Source organism: Nerophis ophidion, linkage group LG16, assembly GCF_033978795.1.
Source record: "Nerophis ophidion isolate RoL-2023_Sa linkage group LG16, RoL_Noph_v1.0, whole genome shotgun sequence".
NCBI lineage: Eukaryota > Metazoa > Chordata > Actinopteri > Syngnathiformes > Syngnathidae > Nerophis > Nerophis ophidion.
In genome coordinates, this window is record NC_084626.1 from 25,766,435 (window position 1) to 25,790,699 (window position 24,265).

The 24,265-nt window shown below is 41.6% G+C and overlaps 1 protein-coding gene across 3 annotated transcripts in view; it reads left to right on the plus strand.

Moving 5' to 3' along the window:
- shq1 (SHQ1, H/ACA ribonucleoprotein assembly factor) overlaps positions 1-24,265 on the plus strand; it is a 123,192-nt gene that overhangs the window by 57,023 nt on the left and 41,904 nt on the right. For all 3 annotated transcript variants that reach the window (XM_061874760.1, XM_061874758.1, XM_061874761.1), the window contains one exon: positions 11,825-11,948. In XM_061874760.1, the coding sequence (XP_061730744.1) occupies positions 11,825-11,948 (124 nt within the window). The remainder of the gene's footprint in view (positions 1-11,824; positions 11,949-24,265) is intronic.

Below are 24,265 nucleotides of genomic sequence, written 5' to 3' on the forward strand. Positions count from 1 at the left end.
ACGTCATACAGTGCTGCCAATGTAAAAACAAACAATGGCGAATAGCACAGCAAGATATAGCGACATTAGCTTGGATTCAGACTCGGATTTCAGCGGCTTAAGCGATTCAACAGATTACACATGTATTGAAACAGATGGTTGGAGTATGAAAGTATTGAAGAAGAAACTGAAGCTATTGAGCGAATAGCTATTGACGCTATTCATAGCCATAGCATAGCCGAATAGCTGCTTTAGCATCGCCGGTAAAATGTGCGGACCAAACGATCAGGACTTTCGCATCTTTTGACACTTGAGCAACTTAAATCCGTCGATTGGTAAGTGTTTTTTTCGCATTAAATGTGGGTGGAAGGAAACGTAACATAATTGCAAATGCATCTGCAGGTTATCAATACATCTCTGTGCCATGTCTGCTTTAGCACCGCCGGTAAATAGCATGTTAGCATCGATTAGCGTAGCATGTTAGCATCAATTAGCTGGCAGTCAACATCAACAAAACTCACCTTTGTGATTTCGTTGACTATCGTTGCAAATGCATCTGCAGGTTATCCATACATCTCTGTGCCATGTCTGCCTTAGCACCGCCGGTAAATAGCATGTTAGCATCGATTAGCATAGCATGTTAGCATCGATTAGCTGGCAGTCACGCTGCAACCAAATATGTCTGATTAGCACATAAGTCAACATCAACAAAACTCACCTTTGTGATTTCGTTGACTTTATCGTTGCAAATGCATCTGCAGGTTATCCATACATCTCTGTGCCATGCCTGCCTTAGCACCGCCGGTAAATAGCATGTTAGCATCGATTAGCTGGCAGTCACGCTGCAACCAAATATGTCTGATTAGCACATAAGTCAACATCAACAAAACTCACCTTTGTGATTTCGTTGACTTTATCGCTGCAAATGCATCTGCAGGTTATCCATACATCTCTGTGCCGTGTCTGTCATCGCCGGTAAAATGTGGAGCCACTTTTGTACATTCAATGGGGCTCTGGCGGGAGACACTTTCGCATCTTCGGGCCAGTGGTGCAACTTGAATCCCTCCCTGTTAGTGTTGTTACACCCTCCGACAACACACCGACGAGGCATGATGTCTCCAAGGTTCCAAAAAATAGTCAAAAAAACGGAAAATAACAGAGCTGAGACCCGGTGTTTGCAATGTGTTGAAGATGAAAATGGCGGCTGTATTACCTCGGAGACGTCACGTTCTGACGTCATCACCACATGAGCTATAAACAGACAGGCGTTTAATTTGCCAAAATTCACCCATTTAGAATTCGGAAATCGGTTTAAAAAATATATGGTCTTTTTTCTGCAACATCAAGGTATATATTGACGCTTACATAGGTCTGGTGATAATGTTCCCCTTTAAGGTCTGGAAACTCGCTTGTAGCTTTTTCTTAATTACACTTTTTTAACTTGGGCTGTATTGGTCAGTCGTCTTTCTGGAAGCACAATTCACAGCCTATCTACAGTTTTCCGGTTGACGGGCAAGTTGTCATCCGAGATTCTACAGTACAAGTCTTCCTGTATCTTTAGCAGAGAAACATCCCGAAAAGCAGATTGTTTTTACTACCATGTTTGACTGTAGGGATAGTTTGGATAGTTGAGTTAGGGCCAAAGAGCAAAATTTAGTTTGTATTTCGTATATTTATTAACTGCTTATATCACATTTTCCCAAGTCTTCTCTCACACATTCAGATGATCATTAGAAAACCAAAAGAGTTGCTATACATGTGCTTTCTTGAGCAGGTGGACCCAGCAGGAAATGTAGGCTCTCAGTGTATTATAGCTAATTGTGTTAATCTTACTCAGCAAACTAACTTGTAGCCCAAACCATCCTTGTGCAGCTCTGCAATCTTGTCCTTGAGGACCTTTGACAGATTTTTGGTCTACCCATTGTGGTGAACAGGTTTAAATGCAAAACACTGTTTCCATCACAGATGTATAGGCCTGGGCCGATAACAAATTTTGCTGGACGATATAGTGACCTATACATTATTGTAGATAAACTATATTATTGCCATTATTTTTATGAGAACAAATTAACTATTAACGTAATTATAATGCATAATATGTAATGCATGTATAGCCTTTCAAATTCCAATAAACTTGTATTTCTTGTATATTTTTACATTTTAATTGGAATGAAAACTTTTAAATCTTCAAGTTATAAGAAGAAAAAAATACTTTGTTAGCAAAATTTTGCACTTAAATAAAAATCAAAACCAAAAGCAGTAAAATATGTTGAGGAGGTATGGCTCCGTTGGTAGAGCGGCCGTGCCAGCAACTTGAGGGTTGCAGGTTCGATCCCCGCTTCCGCCATCCTAGTCACTGCCGTTGTGTCCTTGGGCAAGACACTTTACCCACCTGCTCCCAGTGCCACCCACACTGGTTTAAATGTAAAAATTACATATTGGGTTTCACTATGTAAAGCGCTTTGAGTCACTAGAGAAAAAGTGCTATATAAATATAATTCACTTCACACTTCACTTCAGGTAGAGGGGCCTCAAACAAACCCGACCAAAACCATAAATGTAATGGCTAAAAAAAGTATTGACAAACAAAGTTACACTTCAATATTGATCATGTAAGCAGAGGTAAAGTTGTACATTACTTAAATTACAATAAAGTTAGGACCTTTTTAAACAAAAGTGCAGCATAATGGCCAATAATATATCTGCTTATGTATTATTGGCCGTATGCAAAAAAAAAAATAAAAGTGGCAGATTCAGAGTGAGGAACACCAACATGAAATGACACGTCTGTCAAATGTTTGCAGCGCTTTTAGAAATGCTAGTTTTATAAACATATTACCGTATTTTTGGGATTATAAATCGCTCCGGAGTATAAGTCACACCTGCCGAAAATGCATAATAAAGAAGGAAAAAAACATATATAAGTCGCACTGGAGTTTATGTTGCATTTTTTGGAGAAATTTATTTGATAAAATCCAACACCAAGAATAAACATTTGAAAGGCAATTTGAAATAAATTAAGAATAGTGAACAACAGGCTGAATAAGTGTAGGTTATATGAGGCATAAATAACAACTGAGAAGGTGCCTGCTATGTTAACCTAACATATTATGGTGAGAGTCATTCAAATAACTATAACAATCTGTCACTCGTAATCGATAAATCCGATGAAATCTTCTTCCTCGATGTCGCTTCTAAACAACTCTGCCAATTCCAAAGGTATGCGCCGCTTCCTTTTGTCGTTTTCTGCTGCATATTTCACTTCGTCCAGCTTGTAATCTGCGGTACATGATTTCCTTTTTGGTCCAATTTTTGTTCAGCCCTTCTCAGTTTTTATAAGTTACCGCCAACGATGAAATGATCCATTTGAATAGCTACAGATTTAGCATATAGCAGTTAGCATACCATGACCCACAATGCACTTCTGCCATGACCCTCCTCCGCCTAATACTTATTGGTTGACGCAGGGGCGTCACTAGACCTAATACTGTACTGGGGCACACCTGGGGCACAAATAATTCATGTGAGCGTGCAAAGCGCGCAAGCAAAAACATTATTAGCACTTATTTATCATAAAAAATACATAAATAGTGCTTTAAACTATGAAATCATATCAGATGATGTTGTATGGATCTTTGATTAACCACCTGAAATTAACTCATGCATTTGACCTACTTGTGCACTCCAGACTTCTAAACTGCTACTGGTAAAAGCAAAAAGGAAGAGCAATAAATCTTTTTGAAATATTTATTGCAGTAATCATCTGCAAATTTAACATTTACGAAAGTAAAACAAAAAATAAAGCACCCCTACATCTCTGGGTTCTTTTATATTATTTAATTTCCATTTATGGCAATGTGGCTAATCCTATTTCAGATACACAAAACTATAAAATATACACAAAACAATAAAGCCACAGTAGTAGAATAAATGAACAACTGTTGTGTGTCGGTTCAGGGAATCATTTTCTGAGAAGTAAACTGTAACGTCTCCTTTTCATTTTTGCAAAGTGGTCAATCACTCTGGACAGACATGGAAATATTACAGTAACTGTTATACAGTTGACCAGAGGTTCCCAACTGCTGGGTCGTGACATAAAAGTGGATTGTGTGTCATTTTCAGTGAGTCGCAGTCACATGTGTGCATGAAAAAAAAAAAAAGTTTAGGGAGAAAAAAAATCAAATTGTGGCAACAAAACCAGATATTTTTAGCCATTTTTCTAGTGACTATTAGTGAGTATTTTAGCACAAGGCAAACCGACTAACAAGTTGGAGGAGGACTCAGGACAGACATGGAAATATATTTTTTTAAATCTAAATGGGGCAACAATACCTGATATTTTCAGCCATCTTTCTGAAAACAAATACTGAAATGTTACACATTTTTCTGGAAACAAAACCAGATGCTTTAGCTGTAGCCATTTTTCTGGTGACAAAACAAGATTATTTTAGTCAAAGTCACACCGATTAACAAGACAGGTCTACTGTGCTATTTTTCTGTGAAATAAACTTGAATGATTTAAAAATTTGACTCACGACTTGATGATATGGAAAAATGTTTTTCTTCCTGAAGATAAAACCATTTGAGAAGCACTCAACTCACACATGCTGACTCCAAATCATCATTGATGCAGAAGCAGCAGACAATAACCAACATTATGTTTCATGTTCATTGGAAATTCCCCCGACAGCTCGTACAGCAAATGAATATGCTTGTCTTGATACAAGGAAGAACGTTAGCTAACTTAGCATCAACTTAAGACAATGATGTTGCCTAGCTAGCTAGGACTTCACTTACATCTCTCTTTTCTCGCTTCTTTTTCCCTGCTGCGGGCAAATAACTTTTTTAAATCAATCTAGGAGTTACAGCTTGAGTCAAATCAAAACCAAAATAATGTAATTAACAAATTGTTGTTGGCTAACGTTACCTACCTCACGCAGTGATTCTCATCCCCTCTCTCTCTCGATCCACACGTGGATAAATTACCATATTAATTAGCCATGTGTCATTGTTACGTGGAGTGAATACAGTAGCAATCAATTACCATACTAAGTAGTACGTGCGCTGTTCTCTATGTTATGTAGACTTAAAACTCTGAAGCGTTTTTTTTTTTTATTGGTGAAAGTTTTACTGGGGCACTGCAGATCAACAGTGGGGCACGTGCCCCAGTGAAATCTGTCTGGCGACGCCCCTGGGTTGACGTGTATGTGACAACTGCTGACGTGTGTGTGACGATTGCTGACATTTTCAGCAATGTAAAAAAACTGCGACTTATAGTCAGAAAAATACGGTAAATAGCACCGTGTCTTTGGCAAAATATTTAAACACACTCTCAATCAGCACACACTATTTTGCAGTGTTTTGTTTACCCTGACCTGGCTTGTTCACCATACGCGAGGTTAGTGTGCTCGGTCAGGTGTTGTGTTTTAAGTGGGCAGGCAGGTTTGTTGTAGTCGCGCACATTCGGCAAACTGGCTCCTCTGTGTTAATAGACTCATCTTGCTCCAAAGGTTTTAATTCAATTGCTCCCACAATGTGATCATTTTGTCCATGTTAGATACTACATGCTAACTAGTTGCAGTGTGTGTGATGCCAGCGGGCCAGTGGCTCCGCCTCGCCGCACAGAGTCAAAGATACTTAATGAGGACAAGAGAATGTATCCCTTTCTTTTCTTTTCACTATGGCACAAACATGCGTAGCTGCTAAAAGCGACATGAAGAGTAAATGCTCTTGGAGCATGCACATGGCCACTTATCGACCCTGGAAAACTTACCAACTTAATTTTCATTTATCTGCGTTTAATATACTGATCGAATATCGGCTTCGGCCTACAAATGGTCTTTCCATGTGTGTGCTCTGTTAAAATACACTAACCATAAAATCATACATAAAATATGTAAAACTTAAAAAATTAGCAGGGGATCAAATGCATCTTCTTGCCACTGTGTTGAGGATTGCCAGTATGTTGTACGTGTTCAACTGCAGGACTGTGTCTGACAGGCTGGTCAGCAACACCGGAGCCCCGCAGGGCACAGTCCTCTCCCCCTTCCTCTTCACCATTTACACCACCGATTTCTAGGGGTGGGCAATATCGCAAATTTGGGTATCGATACCGATCCGATCCGATACCGGCCAGTATCGCCGATACCAGAAGTGTCGTCATCTGATTGGGGGGGACTTCGAGGTATCGATACTTTTGAAAAACTAATTTGTACTTTTGCCTTTATTAATTGATTATGACAATAATACAACAGAGGACAACGATTTAAGTCAAAAAATAAAATATTTATTACAAAAGTAATATCAATAGCAATAAAGTCATGCAAATAAGGTGCAAACAACTACTGAACGTGGCTTGTCGCCTCAAAACACACAAACACTTAAGGTAAATAACAAAACTCTAGTTATTGAACAAAGTTGTAAACATGAACACGAAACAAAAGAACTGAGAAATTCAAATAAAAAGTAATAATATCAATTACAATAAAGTAAGTAGTGCAAATAAGGTGAAAACAAATACTGAACTTGGCTAGTCGCCTCACAACACACAAGAACTTAAGTCAAAAAGAAAACACTAGTTATTAAACAGTTGTAAAAATGAACACAAAACAAAAGAACTGAGAAATTCTTATCGTTATTTTAGTGCAATAAAATACTTTACAGTTTACAACCAAGTCATTAAGTCGCACTGGACACGCACGCGTGTGTGTGTGTGTGTCCGAGTGAACCTCGGAGCGACTTATACTGATGCGTGTGCGCAAACGCACAAAGCGTCATGTTAATTGTATTTATTTTATTTTATTTTGGGTTGAAGATCCATCCATTTTCTACCGCTTATTCCCTTTTGGGGTCACGGGGGGCGCTGGCGCCGATCTCAGCTACAATCGGGCGGAAGGCGGGGTACACCCTGGACAAGTGGCTACCTCATCGCAGGGCCAACACGGATAGACAGACAACATTCACACTCGTTCACGACCCATCACTAAGGAGGAGGGTGGAGTGGTGAGGAGCGCTGCGCTCACATTTTTTTTTTAAATCGGAATGATTCGCTTAATTTGGTGAAGTATCGATACCATCATGGATGTTCGCTAACTTTTTGCAACTCAACGCCAAAAAAACGGAAATGCTGATTATCGGTCCTGCTAGTCACCGAACTCTATTTAATAATACAACTCTAACATTTGACAACCAAACAATTAAACAAGGCGACTCGGTAAAAAATCTGGGTATTATCTTCGACCCAACTCTCTCCTTTGAGGCACACATTAAAAGCGTTACTAAAACGGCCTTCTTTCATCTCCGTAATATCGCTAAAATTCGCTCCATTCTGTCCACTAAAGACGCCGAGATCATTATCCATGCGTTTGTTACGTCTCGCCTCGACTACTATAACGTATTATTTTCGGGTCTCCCCATGTCTAGCATTAAAAGATTACAGTTGGTACAAAATGCGGCTGCTAGACTTTTGACAAGAACAAGAAAGTTTGATCACATTACACCTGTACTGGCTCACCTGCACTGGCTTCCTGTGCACTTAAGATGTGACTTTAAGGTTTTACTACTTACGTTTAAAATACTACACGGTCTAGCTCCATCCTATCTTGCCGATTGTATTGTACCATATGTCCCGGCAAGAAATCTGCGTTCAAAGGACTCCGGCTTGTTAGTGATTCCCAAAGCCCCAAAAAAGTCTGCGGGCTATAGAGCGTTTTCCGTTCGGGCTCCAGTACTCTGGAATGCCCTCCCGGTAACAGTTCGCGATGCCACCTCAGTAGAAGCATTTAAGTCTCACCTTAAAACTCATTTGTATACTCTAGCCTTTAAATAGACTCCCTTTTTAGACCAGTTGATCTGCCGTTTCTTTTCTTTTTCTTCTATGTCCCACTCTCCCTTGTGGAGGGGGTCCGGTCCGATCCGTGGCCATGTACTGCTTGCCTGTGTATCGGCTGGGGACATCTCTGCGATGCTGATCCGCCTCCGCTTGTGATGGTTTCCTGCTGGCTCCGCTGTGAACGGGACTCTCGCTGCTGTGTTGGATCCGCTTTGGACTGGACTCTCGCGACTGTGTTGGATCCATTGTGGATTGAACTTTCACAGTATGATGTTAGACCCGCTCGACATCCATTGCTTTCCTCCTCTCTAAGGTTCTCATGGTCATCATTGTCACCGACGTCCCACTGGGTGTGAGTTTTCCTTGCCCTTATGTGGGCCTACCGAGGATGTCGTGGTGGTTTGTGCAGCCCTTTGAGACACTAGTGATTTAGGGCTATATAAGTAAACATTGATTGATCACGCCAGTATCGATATGATACCGATACTCACCAAGTATCGATACTATCGATTGGTATCGATACGCCCAGCCCTACCGATTTCCACTATCAGTCAGAGTCCTGCCACCTTCAGAAGTTTTCTGATGACTCTGCGATAGTGGGGTGTATTGAGGATGGTGATGATGAGGAATGCAGGGCACTGGTTTAGGACTTTGTCACATGGTGTGGAAAGAACCACCTCCAGCTTAATGTGACCAAGACCAAAGAGCTGGTTGTGGACCTGGGAAGGAGGAGGAGTACTCCGGCAACCCCTGTTTCCATCAGGGGGGTCGATGTGGACATGGTTGAGGATTATAAATACCTCGGTGTACACATGGACAACAAGCTGAATGGGTCAAATCATGCTGAGGTCCTCTACAAGAAGGGACAGAGCCGCCTCTACTTCCTCAGGAGGCTTGGATCATACAACGTCTGTACAAAGATGTTGAAGATGTTCTACGAGTCGGTGGTGGCGAACGCCTTCTTGTACGCCGTGGCTTGCTGGGGCAGCGGGCTGAGTGTGAGGGACACAAACAGACTGGACAAGTTGGTAGAGAAGGCCAGTAACGTGGTGGGAGTGGAGCTAGACTAAATGGTGGTGGTGTCGGAGAGGAGAAGTCTAGCAGAACTCTTAGCCATTATGGACAACACCTCCCACCCACTACACTTGGACCTTGCGGAGAGAATGAGCACGATCAGCGGAAGCCTCAGACGCTCAAAATGTAACACGGAACGACAGAGGAGGTCCTTCATACCGACAGTCATCAGACTGTATGATGCATGTGTTCCTTCTTGACTGCACTTAAAGGCCTACTGAAATGACATTTTCTTATTTAAACGGGGATAGCAGGTCCATTCTATGTGTCATACTTGATCATTTCGCGATATTGCCATATTTTTGCTGAAAGGATTTAGTAGAGAACATCCACGATAAAGTTCGTAACTTTCGGTGCTAAGAGAAAAGCCCTGCCTTTACCGGAAGTCGCAGATGATGACGTCACATGTTGATGTCACATATTCACATTGATTTTAATGGGAGCCTCCAACAAAAACAGCTATTCAGACCGGGAAAACAACAATTTCCCCATTAATTTGAGCGAGGATGAAAGATTCGTTTTTGAGGATATTGATAGCAACGGACTAGAAAAAAAACAAAAACGCAATTGCATTGGGACGGATTCTGATGTTTTTAGACACATTTACTAGGATAATTCTGGGAAATCCCTGATCTTGCTATTGTGTTGCTAGTGTTTTAGTGAGTTTAACAGTACCTGATAGTCAGAGGTGTACGTTGACACGCAGTGTCTCAGGGAAGTTGACGGCAGCTGTATGGGCGGCACAAGCTCAGCTGATCTACGGTAAGAAGCGACTTTTTACTACAATATTCTCACCGAAACCTGCTGGTTGACATTCGGTTGGGATCCATGTTCGCTGCGATCCATAGTAAAGTTTCACCTCCGTGAATTTTAAACAAGGAATCACCGTGTGTTCGTGTGGCTTAAGGCCAAAGCTTCCTAACTCCATCTTTCTATTTTGTGAAGTGAAGTGAATTATATTTATATAGCACTTTTTCTCTAGTGACTCAAAGCGCTTTACATAGTGAAACCCAATACCTAAGTTACATTCAAACCAGTGTGGGTGGCACTGGGAGCAGGTGGGTAAAGTGTCTTGCCCAAAGACACAACGGCAGTGACTAGGATGGCAGAAGCGGGAATCGAACCTGCAACCCTCAAGTTGCTGGCACGGCCACTCTACCAACCGAGCTATCCATCCATCCATCCATTTCTACCGCTTATTCCCTTTCGGGGTCGCGGGGGGCGCTGGCGCCTATCTCAGCTACAATCGGGCGGAAGGCAGGGTACACCCTGGACAAGTCGCCACCTCATCGCAGATAGACAGACAACATTCACACTCACATTCACACACTAGGGCCAATTTGGTGTTGCCAATTAACCTATCCCCAGGTGCATGTCTTTGGAAGTGGGAGGAAGCCGGAGTACCCGGAGGGAACCCACGCAGTCACGGGGAGAACATGCAAACTCCACACAGAAAGATCCCGAGCCTGGATTTGAACCCAGGACTGCAGGAACTTCGTATTGTGAGGCAGACGCTCTAACCCCTCTGCCACCGTGAAGCCCCCAACCGAGCTAAACCGGCCAATTTTGACTTCTCCAATATTAATTGAACAAATTGCAAAGGATTCAGCAACACTGGTCTCCTAAATACTGTGTAATTATGCGGTTAAAGTAGACGACTTTTAGCTGTGTGTGTGTGCGCAGCGCTCATATTGCCAGACAGCCCGTGACGTCAAGCGTACACATCATCATTACGTGACGTTTTAAAAAAAAAAAACTCCCGGAAATTAAAAATTGCAATTTATTAAACTAAAGAGGCCGTATTGGCATGTGTTGCAATGTTAATATTTCATCATTGATATATAAACTATCAGACTGCGGGGCGGGTAGTAATGGGTTTCAGTAGGCCTTAAAATGTAGAATATATGTCGAATATATTTATATGATTCATATATTATATATATATAATATGTTATATTATTTATTATTATCATTGTTTATTGTGAGCGAACTGTGGTGCTGAATTTCCCCCAGGGATCAATAACGTACTTTCTATTCTATTCTATGTGAATGGCAGTCAGAAATGTGCTTGTGTCCGACATGTTTGGCATTCAAATGACTATATCAACATCACTCGAAAATCCACAGACTCGGAGAGTTGTTTTTTTTTTTCATTGACTACAGAAAGAAGCAGTAGCTGTCCTGCTGTCTTGACAACACAGTAAAAGAGCCTCCAGCTGTTTGAATCCCCATCTGTCAGTCACATTTTCTAAATATCTGCTTGCCTTCCTGAGTGCCTCAAAGCCCATATTAAGCTCCACTTACTCACCGCACTCTGTGACCTTTCTTATGGCCGTGTGTTCTTTTCTGCTCTGCACAACCATACCTTGCCTTTTTTTTTTTTTTTTTTCTCACATTCCCTCCTCTGTGGTGTGTGAGACAGTACTTGTCCTCAGTCGACTGTGCTGGTGTGACTGAATTCCCTTGCCTGCAGCATCCAGCTTTATTTACACCCCTGCTAATCAAATCAGAATTGAGAGCATGATCTCTAATTATACCCACTTGCGAGCTCACTGTGTACCCTTACAAGACTCCGTGAAAGAGAAGGATAGAAGGGATAAAATAGTCCCCTGGCTCTGCAACTGTTACTGGAGAAGTATAAGTATGGAGATGCAGTGTTGAAAGTCAAACCGCAATTAACAGTCCAGTGTTGGGTGCAGTGGGCGTTGGAGGGATCTATTTTGTAAGCTCTATAAATGGAGAGGTTGTTAAAAGTAATTGGCACACAACCAACTGGAATGAACACCAATAGGTTAGGAGCCATGGTAAAGAAAATAAAATGGAGAAAAAAAAGCCTCCTGCAGCTGTTGTCTTTCTAAATCAGTGTTTACTGCTCTTTGCATGTCAATGTGGTTTTCTTCAGGATATCCTTTGTGAGGCTGTCTCTCCTCTTTCCCTCAGACGTACAGCTCCTTACAAGAAGTCCTGGTGTCATTTGGAAGAAGGGTTTTATGCTATCCACTCTACCGGCACTTCGACATGGTGGCGGCTGCCATTTATGACACAGCTGGAATACTGCAGTCAGGTGAGTTTTCCTTCTCTGCAGTGAAGCCCCCCATCCACAAAATGTCCGATAAGTTCCTAGAACTACTGTAAGTAATTCACAAACAAGGATGGGGCGAGGGTCACCAATTTTTAAGCAAATTGTCGAACAGTTTTAGAACAACATTTCTCAAGGAGCTACTGCAAGGAATTTAGGGATTTTACCATCTACAGTCTGTAAAATCATCAAAAGATTCAGAGAATCTGGAGAAATCACTGCACGTAAGCGATGATATTACGGACCTTTGATCCCTCAGGCGGTACTGCATCAAAAACCGACATCAGTGTGTAAAGGATATCACCACATGGGCTCAGGAACACTTCATAAAACCACTGTCAGTAACTACAGTTGGTCGCTACATCTGTAAGTGCAAGTTAAAACTCTACTATGCAAAGCCAAACGCATTTATCAACAACACACAGGAACGCCGCCGGCTTTTCTGGGCCCGAGCTCATCTAAGATGGACTGATGCAAAGTGGAAACTGTTCTGTGGTCTAACGAGTCCACATTTCAAATTATATTTGGAAACTGTGGACGTGGTGTCCTCCGGAACAAAGAGGAAAATAACCATCCGGATTGTTAAAGGCGCGAAGTTCAAAAGCCAGCATCTGTGATGGTGTATTAGTGCCCAAATCATGGGTAACTTACACATCTGTGAAGGCACCATTAATGCTGAATGGTCCATACAGGTTTTGGTGCAACATATGTTGTCATCCAAGCAACGTTATCATGGACGCCCCTGCTTATTTCAGCAAAACAATGCCAAGCCACGTGTTACAACAGTGTGGCTTCGTAGTAAAAGAGTGCAGGTACTTTCCTGGCCCGCCTGCAGTCCAGACATGTCTCCCATCGAAAATGTGTGGCGCATTATGAAGCGTAAAATATGACAGCTTAGACCCTAGACTGTTGAACGACTGAAGCTCTACGTAAAACAAGAATGGGAAAGAATTCCACTTCAAAAGCTTCAACAATTAGTTTCCTCAGTTCCCAAACGTTTATTGAGTGTTGTTAAAATAAAAGGTGATGTAACACAGTGGTGAACATGCCCTTTCCCAACTACTTTGGCACGTGTTGCAGGCATGAAATTCTAAGTTAATTATTATTTGCAAAAAAAAAAAAGTTTGAGTTTGAACATCAAATATCTTGTCTTTGTAGTGCATTCAATTGAATATTGGTTGAAAATGATTTGCAAATCATTGTATTCCGTTTGTATTTACATCTAACACAATTTCCCAACTCCTATGGAAACGGGGTTTGTACATCCGTCGGTGGTCGAGTTTTGGGTACGTCCCTTGTCAATATTGCGCAAATAATAGGCTAAATTAACAATCATTCTGTCGAGCAGAACTGGTCAGTGTCGGTCGTAACCGGGCCAAACTAGCTTAACAAAAAACTACCTTCCAGCAGAACTGGTCACTTTCCGTCATAACCGAGCCTAAACAAACTTTCCTCTCAACAGCAGCTGTGCTCGCTCGCTTGCATCAACACGCACACACTCCACTCAGCCACTGACACGTTCATGGCCACAACAAAATTCGGACAATGCCAAACCACACAAACTGTAACTGCCAGGTTGTCACACTATCATGCGGTTCACACACAGCGTTTGCGCCGACACATGGAAAATTAAGGGGAACATTAGTTATAAGTCATCGTGATATTTAAAAAAATTTAAGCTTATTCTTGACTCTTGCTGTCAAGAACTCCTATTACTAAGATAATGTAGAAGCAGCGCTGGTGTCTCCCACTGTATACCTGCCATTTCTTCTTGGCATGAGGCTATTTTTACAAGACGACGGGTTGTTTTTTCTATTCATTTGCTGTGGCAAAAAGTTATTCAGTTCAGAGCAAATATTTACCGGATCGGACCGGACCCCCTCCACAAGGGAGAGTGGGACAGAGGAGAAAAAGAAAAGAAACGGCAGATCAACTGGTCTAAAAAGGGAGTCTATTTAAAGGCTAGAGTATACAGATGAGTTTTAAGGTGAGACTTAAATGCTTCTACTGAGGTAGCATCTCGAACTGTTACCGGGAGGGCATTCCAGAGTACTGGAGCCCGAATAGAAAACGCTCTATAGCCCGCAGACTTTTTTTGGGCTTTGGGAATCACTAAAAGCCGGAGTCCTTTGAAGGCAGATTTCTTGCCGGGACATATGGTACAATACAATCGGCAAGATAGGATGGAGCTAGACCATGTAGTATTTTATACGTAAGTAGTAAAACCTTAAAGTCACATCTTAAGTGCACAGGAAGCCAGTGCAGGTGAGCCAGTACAGGCGTAATGTGATCAAACTTTCTTGTTCTTGTCAAAAGTCTAGCAGCCGCATTTTGTACCAACTGTAATCTTTTAATGCTAGACATGGGGAGACCCGAAAATAATACGTTACAGTAGTCGAGGCGAGACGTAACAAACGCATGGATAATGATCTCAGCGTCTTTAGTTTTTCTTTCTTTTCAAAATATTTGCTCTGAACTGAATGACTTTTTGCCACAGCAAATGAATAGAAAAAAACTACCCGTCGTCTTGTAAAAATAGCTGTGTTGTATGCGCTTTGGACTGGACTCTCGCGGCTGTGTTGGATCCATTATGGATTGACCTTTCACAGTATCATGTTAGACCCGCTCGACATCCATTGCTTTCCTCCTCTCCAAGGTTCTCATAGTCATCATCGTCACCGACGTCCCACTGGGTGTGAGTTTTCCTTGCCCTTATGTGGGCCTACCGAGGATTTCGTAGTGGTTTGTGTTGTGGTTTGTGCAGCCCTTTGAGACACTAGTGATTTAGGGCTATATAGGTAAACATTGATTGATTGATTGAAAATTGTGGTGAAAGTATACTGTGTAAATAAATTACACTATGCAACACATCCACAAAGCTCATCAGGAGACTGGTCTGCTTCTATTTTTTCTGGAGACGGGAAGGTGAACTGTTAGCTTTAAATATATAATATATCAAAGCTCATCTTAATCTTTAAATCAAAAGCTCCCATTGTCTGATGAAACAACATACACTGGCTAAGATTATGCAGTCTCCAATGATGGTAATACGGGTAAATGACAGCAAATTAAAGGCCTTTTAAACCCCCGATTAACATTTCTGTGCCTCATTAGGTAGGAATGGAGGTTGGCCAAGAGAGGCAGGGGAACACCAGCTGGTCTCACTTTTATTCTTAACCTTGTAAGCATTCTCACTGCCATGACAAGGCTTGTTGACACCCTGTCGGTAGATTGCAGGACTGCCTGAAACTTTTTTCTCCATAACTGTAATTTTGCTGAAAGGAAACACGTAAATAAAATATTACAAATGTAAAAAAATATATATTATTAAAGCTAGGTATTTGAAATTGCATATGCTTCAATTATATATTGTGCTTCTCTGTATATGGTCCAAAACAAAACATGTATCTGTATTAAAGTTTAAATATCCTAAAATACAGTAAATACCGGTCTATAGGTGGCTATTTTATTCTTAGACTTTGAAACCTGCTGGTAATTTGTTTTGGGTTTTTTTGCTGATTGCCATAATTGTTTGTGTTTAATATTGGGACAAGCTGTAGAAATAGATGGATGGATGGATTGTTCATTAAACCCAAGCTGAGGACTGAAATGGTGTGTTATTTTTGTTCTATGGCACCATCTTTTACACAAATTTGCTCACTGCATTGCCGGCAGTAAGTCGAACACGTTTCCAGTGAGGGTTGGACTCCGCCAAAGCTGCCCTTTGTCACCGATTCTGTTCAAAGCTTTTATGGACAGAATTTCTAGGCGCAGTCAAGGCATTGAGGGGTTCCGGTTTGGTGGCCGCGGGATTAGGTCTCTGCTTTTTTCAGACGATGTGGTCCTGTTGGCTTCATCTGGTCGGGATCTTCAGCTCTCACTGGATCGGTTCGCTGCCGAGTGTGAAGCGGCCGGAATTAGAATCAGCACCTCCAAATCCGAGTCCATGGTTCTCTCCCGGAAAAGGGTGGAGTGCCATCTCTGGGTTGGGGAGGAGACCCTGCCCCAAGTGGAGGAGTTCAAGTACCTAGGAGTCTTGTTCACAAGTGGGGGAAGAGTGGATTGTGAGATCGACAGGCGGATCGGTGCGGCGTCTTCAGTAATGCGGACGTTGTACCGATCTGTTGTGGTGAAGAAGGAGCTGAGCCGGAAGGCAAAGCTCTCAATTTACCGGTCGATCTACGTTCCCATCCTCACCTATGGTCATGAGCTTTGGATCATGACCGAAAGGATAAGATCACGGGTACAAGCGACCCAAATGAGTTTCCTCCGCCGGGTGGCGGGGCTCTCCCTTAGAGATAGGGTGAGAAGCTCTGCCATCCGGGAGGAACTCAAAGTAAAGCCGCTGCTCCTCCACATGGAGAGGAGCCAGATGAGGTGGTTCGGGCATCTGGTCAGGATGCCACCCGAACGCCTCCCTAGGGAGGTGTTTAGGGCACGTCCAACCGGTAGGAGGCCACGGGGAAGACCCAGGACACGTTGGGAAGACTATGTCTCCCGGCTGGCCTGGGAACGCCTCGGGATCCCCCGGGAAGAGCTAGACGAAGTGGCTGGGGAGAGGGAAGTCTGGGCTTCCCTGCTTAGGCTGCTGCCCCCGCGACCCGACCTCGGATAAGCCTAAGAAGATGGATGTATGGATGGATGCTCACTGCAGGCGCTGCAAATTGAAAATATATTTTTTGTTTTAATGCCTTAAACCGGAAGTAAAACTGTCAATAGCATTTCTGCTCGGGAAGGTAAACTTTAGTCATCCCTCCAAGCAACATATGTAAGTTTCATAATTTAACTAGAACAATTCATACTTACTAACCCGTCCCATGTGTGATGTCTGTAGGAGTGTTTTCATCCAAAATGTACACGCTATTTCTGTGTGATGAAGGTAGCTTCGTTAGCATTAGCTAATATACTAACATGTCTACGAGTGTCTGTGTTAATAATTTTAATTTACAATGGCCTTATTCTTATATTGTTTCAGTTTCACAGTCTTAAGTAAATTCACAAAAATGTCACTCTGACGTTATTGAGTCTGTTTCGCTGATATGAGAGCTAGCTTCTGCAGCTTGTGGGTCCATGACGATGACGTCTGTTTTGTTTGGTCAGCCTTTATACTGCCATGTTACAGGCACCGTTTGGTAACAGTTAAAGTATTAAAATAAAGATTTATAAATAATTTCTGAGTAAATAACTAATTTCACTACTTTCACGTATTTATCTGCACTTTATAGTTTGGTGTGTCTAATATATACTGTATATCAAAAAAAGTTGCCTAAAATTTGGGATGCGGTTAAAATTCCTGCGCTCTGTATTCCGTGAAATGCGGTATTTAAAGCAGAGCGTGGATAAGGTTTTCCCAAGTGTGATTCTTTTTTCAAATAAACCATCTTTACATTTTAAAAACAAGTGTAATTGAGCATTTCATCTAGAAACTGGTGTATGATGATTGTTTTGCATGGCTGCTTTAGATCTACTGGCACAGCCTGACAGGATGAGCCACCATACTCATTATTGTGACGAAAGAGCTGACAAGCACTTTAAAAGTCTAAATGAAAGACTTTGTGTGGCATGGACACAAGACTTGAGTGCACAGTGGGTTTTGACTTTGTCATTTCACAGAAGTAGTGCATTTCTTATACTCAAGCTGTTTTGGGATTTAAGTACACTGGAAGGCAAAACATGATTTTTTTAAGAGCTGTAATATGAATTTGTTATACATATAAATTGCTTTCTTGTGGCTTAAATAAAATGTACATTAATGGTTCTTTGGTCAGAATGTTGCACAGATTATGTTTAAAAGACCATCTTTAAGTCAGTTTCTGACCATCTCTCCAGTATGCGCCGTTTTGTGGGTGATCTTATTTACGTGCCTCCACTTCGACTGCGTCGTCTCCCCGCCAGCCATGTTGGTAGTGTTTCGCTTTTCCAAATGGAGTCTACTGTTCGAACCATACATTACTTTATATTAGAATTGGCAACAGCGGAGGATACCATGAATAGATTAACGTTGACCCCAACTTAAAGGCCTACTGAAAGCCACTACTCCCGACCACGCAGTCTGATAGTTTATACATCAATGATGAAATATTAACATTGCAACACATGCCAATACGGCCTTTTTAGTTTACTAAATTGCAATTTTAAATTTCCCGGGAGTTTCTTGTTGAAAACGTCGCGGAATGATGACGTGTGCGCGTGACGTCACGGACTGTTAGGAAATATTAGCTAAAAGCCGTCTGCTTTAAAGGGGAACATTATCAGAATTTCAAAAGGGTTAAAAACAATAAAAATCAGTTCCCAGTGGCTTGTTGTATTTTTTGAAGTTTTTTTCAAAATTTTACCGGTCTCGGAATATCCCTAAATAAAGCTTTAAAGTGCCTTATTTTCGGCTCTCTGCGAAGACACTGACCATTTCCCTGTGACGTCACACAGTGCTGCCAATGTAAACAAACAATGGGAATACCACAGCAAGATATAGTGACATTAGCTCGGATTCAAACTCGGATTTCAGCGATTCAACAGATTACGCATGTATTGAAACAGATGGGGGCTTCACGGTGGCAGAGGGGTTAGTGCGTCTGCCTCACAATACGAAGGTCCTGCAGTCCTGGGTTCAAATCCAGGCTCGGGATCTTTCTGTGTGGAGTTTGCATGTTCTCTCCGTGAATGCGTGGGTTCCCTCCGGGTACTCCGGCTTCCTCCCACTTCCAAAGACATGCACCTGGGGATAGGTTGATTGGCAACACTAAATTGGCCCTAGTGTGTCAATGTGAGTGTGAATGTTGTCTGTCTATCTGTGTTGGCCCTGCGATGAGGTGGCGACTTGTCCAGGGTGTACCCCGCCTTCCGCCCGATTGTAGCTGAGATAGGCGCCAGCGCCCCCCGCGACCCCGACCGGGAATAAGCGGCAGAAAATGGATGGATGGATGGATGAAACAGATGGTTGGAGTATGATAATATTGAAGAAGAAACTGAAGCTATTGAGCGAATAGCTATTGACGCTATTCATAGCCATAGCATGGCCGAATAGCTGCGTTAGCATCGCCGATAAAATGTGCAGACCAAACGATCAGGACTTTCGCATCTTTTGACACTGGAGCAACTTAAATCCGTCGATTTGCAAGTGTTTTTTTCGCATTAAATGTGGGTGGAAGGAAACGTAATATAGTTGCAAATGCATCTACAGGTTATCCATACATCTCTGTGCCATGTCTGCTTTAGCACCGCCAGTAAATAGCATGTTGGCATCGAGTAGCGTAGCATGTTAGCATCGATTAGCTGGCAGTCAACATCAACAAAACTCACCTTTGCGATTTCGTTGACTATCATTGCAAATGCATCTGCAGTTTTTCCATACATCTCTGTGCCATGTCTGTCTTAGCATCGCCGGTCAAATGTGGAGACACTCTGGCACATTCAATGGGGGTCTGGCGGCAGACACTTTGGCATCTTCGGGCCAGTGGTGCAACTTGAATCCCTCCCTGTTAGTGTTGTTACACCCTCCGACAACACACCGACGAGGCATGATGTCTCTAAGGTTCCAAAAAATAGTCAAAAAAACGGAAAATAACAGAGCTGAGACCCGGTGTTTGTAATGTGTAGAAAATGAAAATGGCGGGTGTGTTACCTCGGCGACGTCACATTCTGACGTCATCGCCTCCAGCGCGATAAACAGAAAGGCATTTAATTTGCCAAAATTCACCCATTTAGAGTTCAGAAATCGGTTAAAAAAAGATATGGTCTTTTTTCTGCACCACCAAGGAATATATTGACGCTTACATAGGTCTGGTGATAATGTTCCCCTTTAACCGCATAATTACACAGTATTTTGGACATCTGTGTTGCTGAATCTTTTACAATTTGTTCAATTAATAATGGAGAAGTCAAAGTAGGAAGATGGAGTTGGAAAGCTTTTATCTTTAGCCACACAAACACGGTGATTCCTTGTTTAAAATTCCCGGAGGTGAAGCTTTACTATGGATCAGAGCGGTCAAGCGAACATGGTTCCCGACCAAATGTCAACCAGCAGTTTTCGGTGAGAAAATTGTGGTAAAAAGTCACCACTTACCGGAGATCAGCTGAGCTTGTGCCGTCCATGCAGCTGCCGTCGACTTCCCTCAGACACTGGCCTCAAGACACCCGTGGACAAACCCCTCCGACTATCAGGTACTATTAAACTCACTAAATCACTAGCAACACAATAGAAAGATAAGGGATTTCCCAGATATATCCTAGTAAATGTGTCTAAAAACATCAGAATCCGTCCCAATACAATCGCGTTTTTTTTTTAAACTTTTTTTTATTTTTATTTTTTTTTTATAGTCCGTCGCTATCAATATCCTCAAACACGAATCTTTCATCCTCGCTCAAATTAATGGTAAAATTGTCGTTTTCTCGGCCCGAATAGCTCTTTTTGTTGGAGGCTCCCATTAAAAACAATGTGAGGATGTGAGGAGCCTTCAACATGTGACGTCATCGTCTGCGACTTCCGGTAAAGGCAGGGCTTTTCTCTTAGCGACCAAAAGTTGCGAACTTTACCGTGGATGTTCTCTACTAAATCCTTTCAGCAAAAATATGGTAATATCGCGAAATGTTTAAGTATGACACATAGAATGGACCTGCAATCCCCGTTTAAATAGGAAAATCTAATTTCAGTCGGCCTATAAACAAGTTGAAAAACTTATTCGGGTGTTACCATTTCATGGTCAATTGTACGGAATATGTACTGTACCGTGCAATCTACTAATAAAAGTTTCAATCAATCAATCATGCATGTGCATGTACGAGCCAGTCTGCCCCACAAGAAGAGGATAGATATAAAGAAGGAGCTCCTCGACGACAGTGTCGAACTGCAATTGTGGACTTGTGCAAAGCTCGTTGGGTACATCTTTACCATATATGGAGATATTTGCTGACGTCACATGTTAGAAAACTGTCACAAGTTGTGCAAATTCCAAACTGCTTGTTTAGAGGAAGTATGAAGGAAGGCAAGATTGTTTTATAAATATTCTCCACCATAACTCCACGGTTTGATTGGAAATTTGTGTGACTTATGCAGATCCCAAATACACAATATCTGAGATCACAATAACAACAGTTAAGAAAAGTTGATTTAGGCAAAATAGATCCCCTTTAAAGCACTTTTGAGGTCAGGGGAACGCTTAATCTGTAAACAATTAAGAATGGGATGTCCTATTATTTTCCATAATTGCAGTAAAACTAACAACTTTCCCTGTGAATAAGAAAAACTTTGGAATGCTAGTGTTTTTTTGCACAATTCTAGTGAGGGCAAAGTTCCCTGCATATGATCCCTTGGTTTAATGAGAACCAAATGTTTGTTTAAGGTTTTCCTCGCTGTGAGTGCACTATTTATTTTCGTTGGCTGAGAATGTCTTGGACAATACCACCCCGGGAAGGGCATTTTTTGCTTTTCCTTAGCAGATTGTTGGTTGTATCAGGAAGCTGTTTGTATGCATGATAGAAAGGCATTTTGACAACTTTGTTTTAGAATCAAAAATAGAAATTGAGTATTCCCTGCATGTGACATTTTATGACTGTTAAAAGGGTAAACTATTCATTATGGGTCTAAAACAAGTGGAGGCATTGGACCTTAACTTTGGATTCGTTACAGTCCCAGCTTTATTTTATATAGATTAAAAAAACAATGACAGAAAACAGCATGAAAGTGTCCATCATTAACATTATAAAGAAACCGGGGGACTTACCAGCATTGCCACCCGATTCTCAGGGGGCCTTGGAGGTCCTATAATAAATACTATCACAACTTTTTTACACCTGCACTCAGCGGCTTCAAGCGGCTTGTTCATGCAACTTAAACATCTGACTGAAACTGTTATTTACATTGATTACATTTATTACTGAGAGTCTTGTAAGATGACTGCTGATATAGTGTAAGACACTTTGAAAAAAAGGACAACAGCTGTAACTCCAGAGGTACTTTTGTTTACAAATCTCCCAGCACACAGCACTGTGGTGAAGTGAACCGAAAAATCCAATAGCACAATTTCGGCCTTCATAATAAAACTGCTGTGCCCAACAACAAGGGCCCATAGAAAAATTGCTTACACATTTACTGTTGTTAGTATTGTCAGGTTCAACTTCCAAGCTTTGGATTTGCAAGTCGTCTCTTTGCACGGATAAAGTACAGCTTCAAAACAATTGATAATAACTATAGCAGCGGCCCTTAAAGGGGAACATTATCACCAGACCTATGTAAGCGTCAATATATACCTTGATGGTGCAGAAAAAAGACCATATATTTTTTTAACCGATTTCCAAACTCTAAATGGGTGAATTTTGGCGAATTAAACGCCTTTCTGTTTATTGCTCTGGTGGCGATGACGTCAGAACGTGACGTCACCGAGGTAATACAGCAGCCATTTTCATTTTCAACACATTACAAACACCGGGTGTCAGCTCTGTTATTTTCCGTTTTTTTCGACTATTTTTTAGATCCTTGTAGACATCATGCCTTGTCGGTGTGTTGTCGGAGGGTGTAACAACACTAACAGGGAGGGATTCAAGTTGCATCACTGCCCCGAAGATGCAAAAATGTCTGCCGCCAGACCCCCATTGAATGTGCCAAAGTGTCTCCACATTTTACCGGCGATGACAGACATGGCACAGAGATGTATGGATAACCTGCAGATGCATTTGCAACGATAAAGTCAACTAAATCACAAAGGTGAGTTTTGTTGTTGATTTATGTGCTAATCAGACATATTTGGTTGCGGCGTGACTTCCAGCTAATCGATGCTAACATGCTACGCTAATCGACGTTAACATGCTACGCTAATCGATGCTAACATGCTATTTACCGGCGATGACAGACATGGCACAGAGATGTATGGATAACCTGCAGATGCATTTGCAATGATAAAGTCAACGAAATCACAAAGGTGAGTTTTAATGATGTTGACTTATGTGCTAATCAGACATATTTGGTCGCGGTGTGACTGCCAGCTAATCGATGCTAACATGCTATTTACCGGCGGTGCTAAAGCAGACATGGCACAGAGATGTATGGAAAACCTGCAGATGCATTTTCAACTATATTACATTTCCTTCCACCCACATTTAATGCGAAAAAAACTCTTACTAATCGACGGATTTAAGTTGCTCCATTATCACAAAATGCGAAAGTCCTGATCGTTTGGTCCGCACATTTTACCGGCGATGTTAACGCAGCTATTTGGCCATGCGATGGCTATGAATAGCGTCAATAGCTATTTCCTCAATAGCTTTAGTTTCTTCTTCAATACTTTCATACTCCAACCATCTGTTTCAATACATGCGTAATCTGTTGAATCGCTTAAACCGCTGAAATCCGAGTCTGAATCCGAGCTAATGTCACTATATCTTGCTGGTGGTATTCCGATGGTTTGTTTACATTGGCAGCACTGTATGACGTCACAGGAAAATGGATAGGGGTTTCGAAGATAGTGAAAATAAGGCACTTTAAAGCTTTATTTAGGGATATTCCGAGACCGGTAAAATTTTGAAAAAATCTTCAAAAAATACAACAAGCCACTGGGAACTGATTTTTATTTTTTTTTCACCCTTTTGAAATTGTGATGATGTTCCCCTTTAAGCATAAGAGTTGTGTGATAATTTATACATAATTATTCTAACATTTATGGACTTGAAGAAGCAATACCTTAATGCAATTTGCAGTAATGGACTCTTGCAATACATTTCACCTCCAATTACATTCTTATTTCAAAATTGCACATTTGAGTCTTATTTTCAGTTCTGATTTAAACTGTCCAAAGGTGTTAAGGGTAATGAAAAAATATAAAGAACTGTACATTTGTGTATTGTTACAAAGTTGAGACATTTACATTATTGACGTGCCGATTGAAACAAATCAAATTGTGAATAATCAATTTAGAACCCTTTCCAGCAAATTTAAATCGATGTGGGATATTGACCACGATACCCAGCCTTAGTAAAGACCTTATGCTTCAAAGTATTTGAATGACAGTCTTCTGATGGACTATCAATCAATCAATCAATCAAAGTTTATTTATATAGCCCCAAATCACAAATGTCTCAAAGGACTGCACAAAACATTACGACTACAACATCCTCGGAAGAACCCACAAAAGGGCAAGGAAAACTCACACCCAGTGGGCAGGGAGAATTCACATCCAGTGGGACGCCAGTGACAATGCTGATTATGAGAAACCTTGGAGAGGACCTCAGATGTGGGCAACCCCCCCCCTCTAGGGGACCGAAAGCAATGGATGTCGAGCAGGTCTAACATGATACTGTGAAAGTTCAATCCA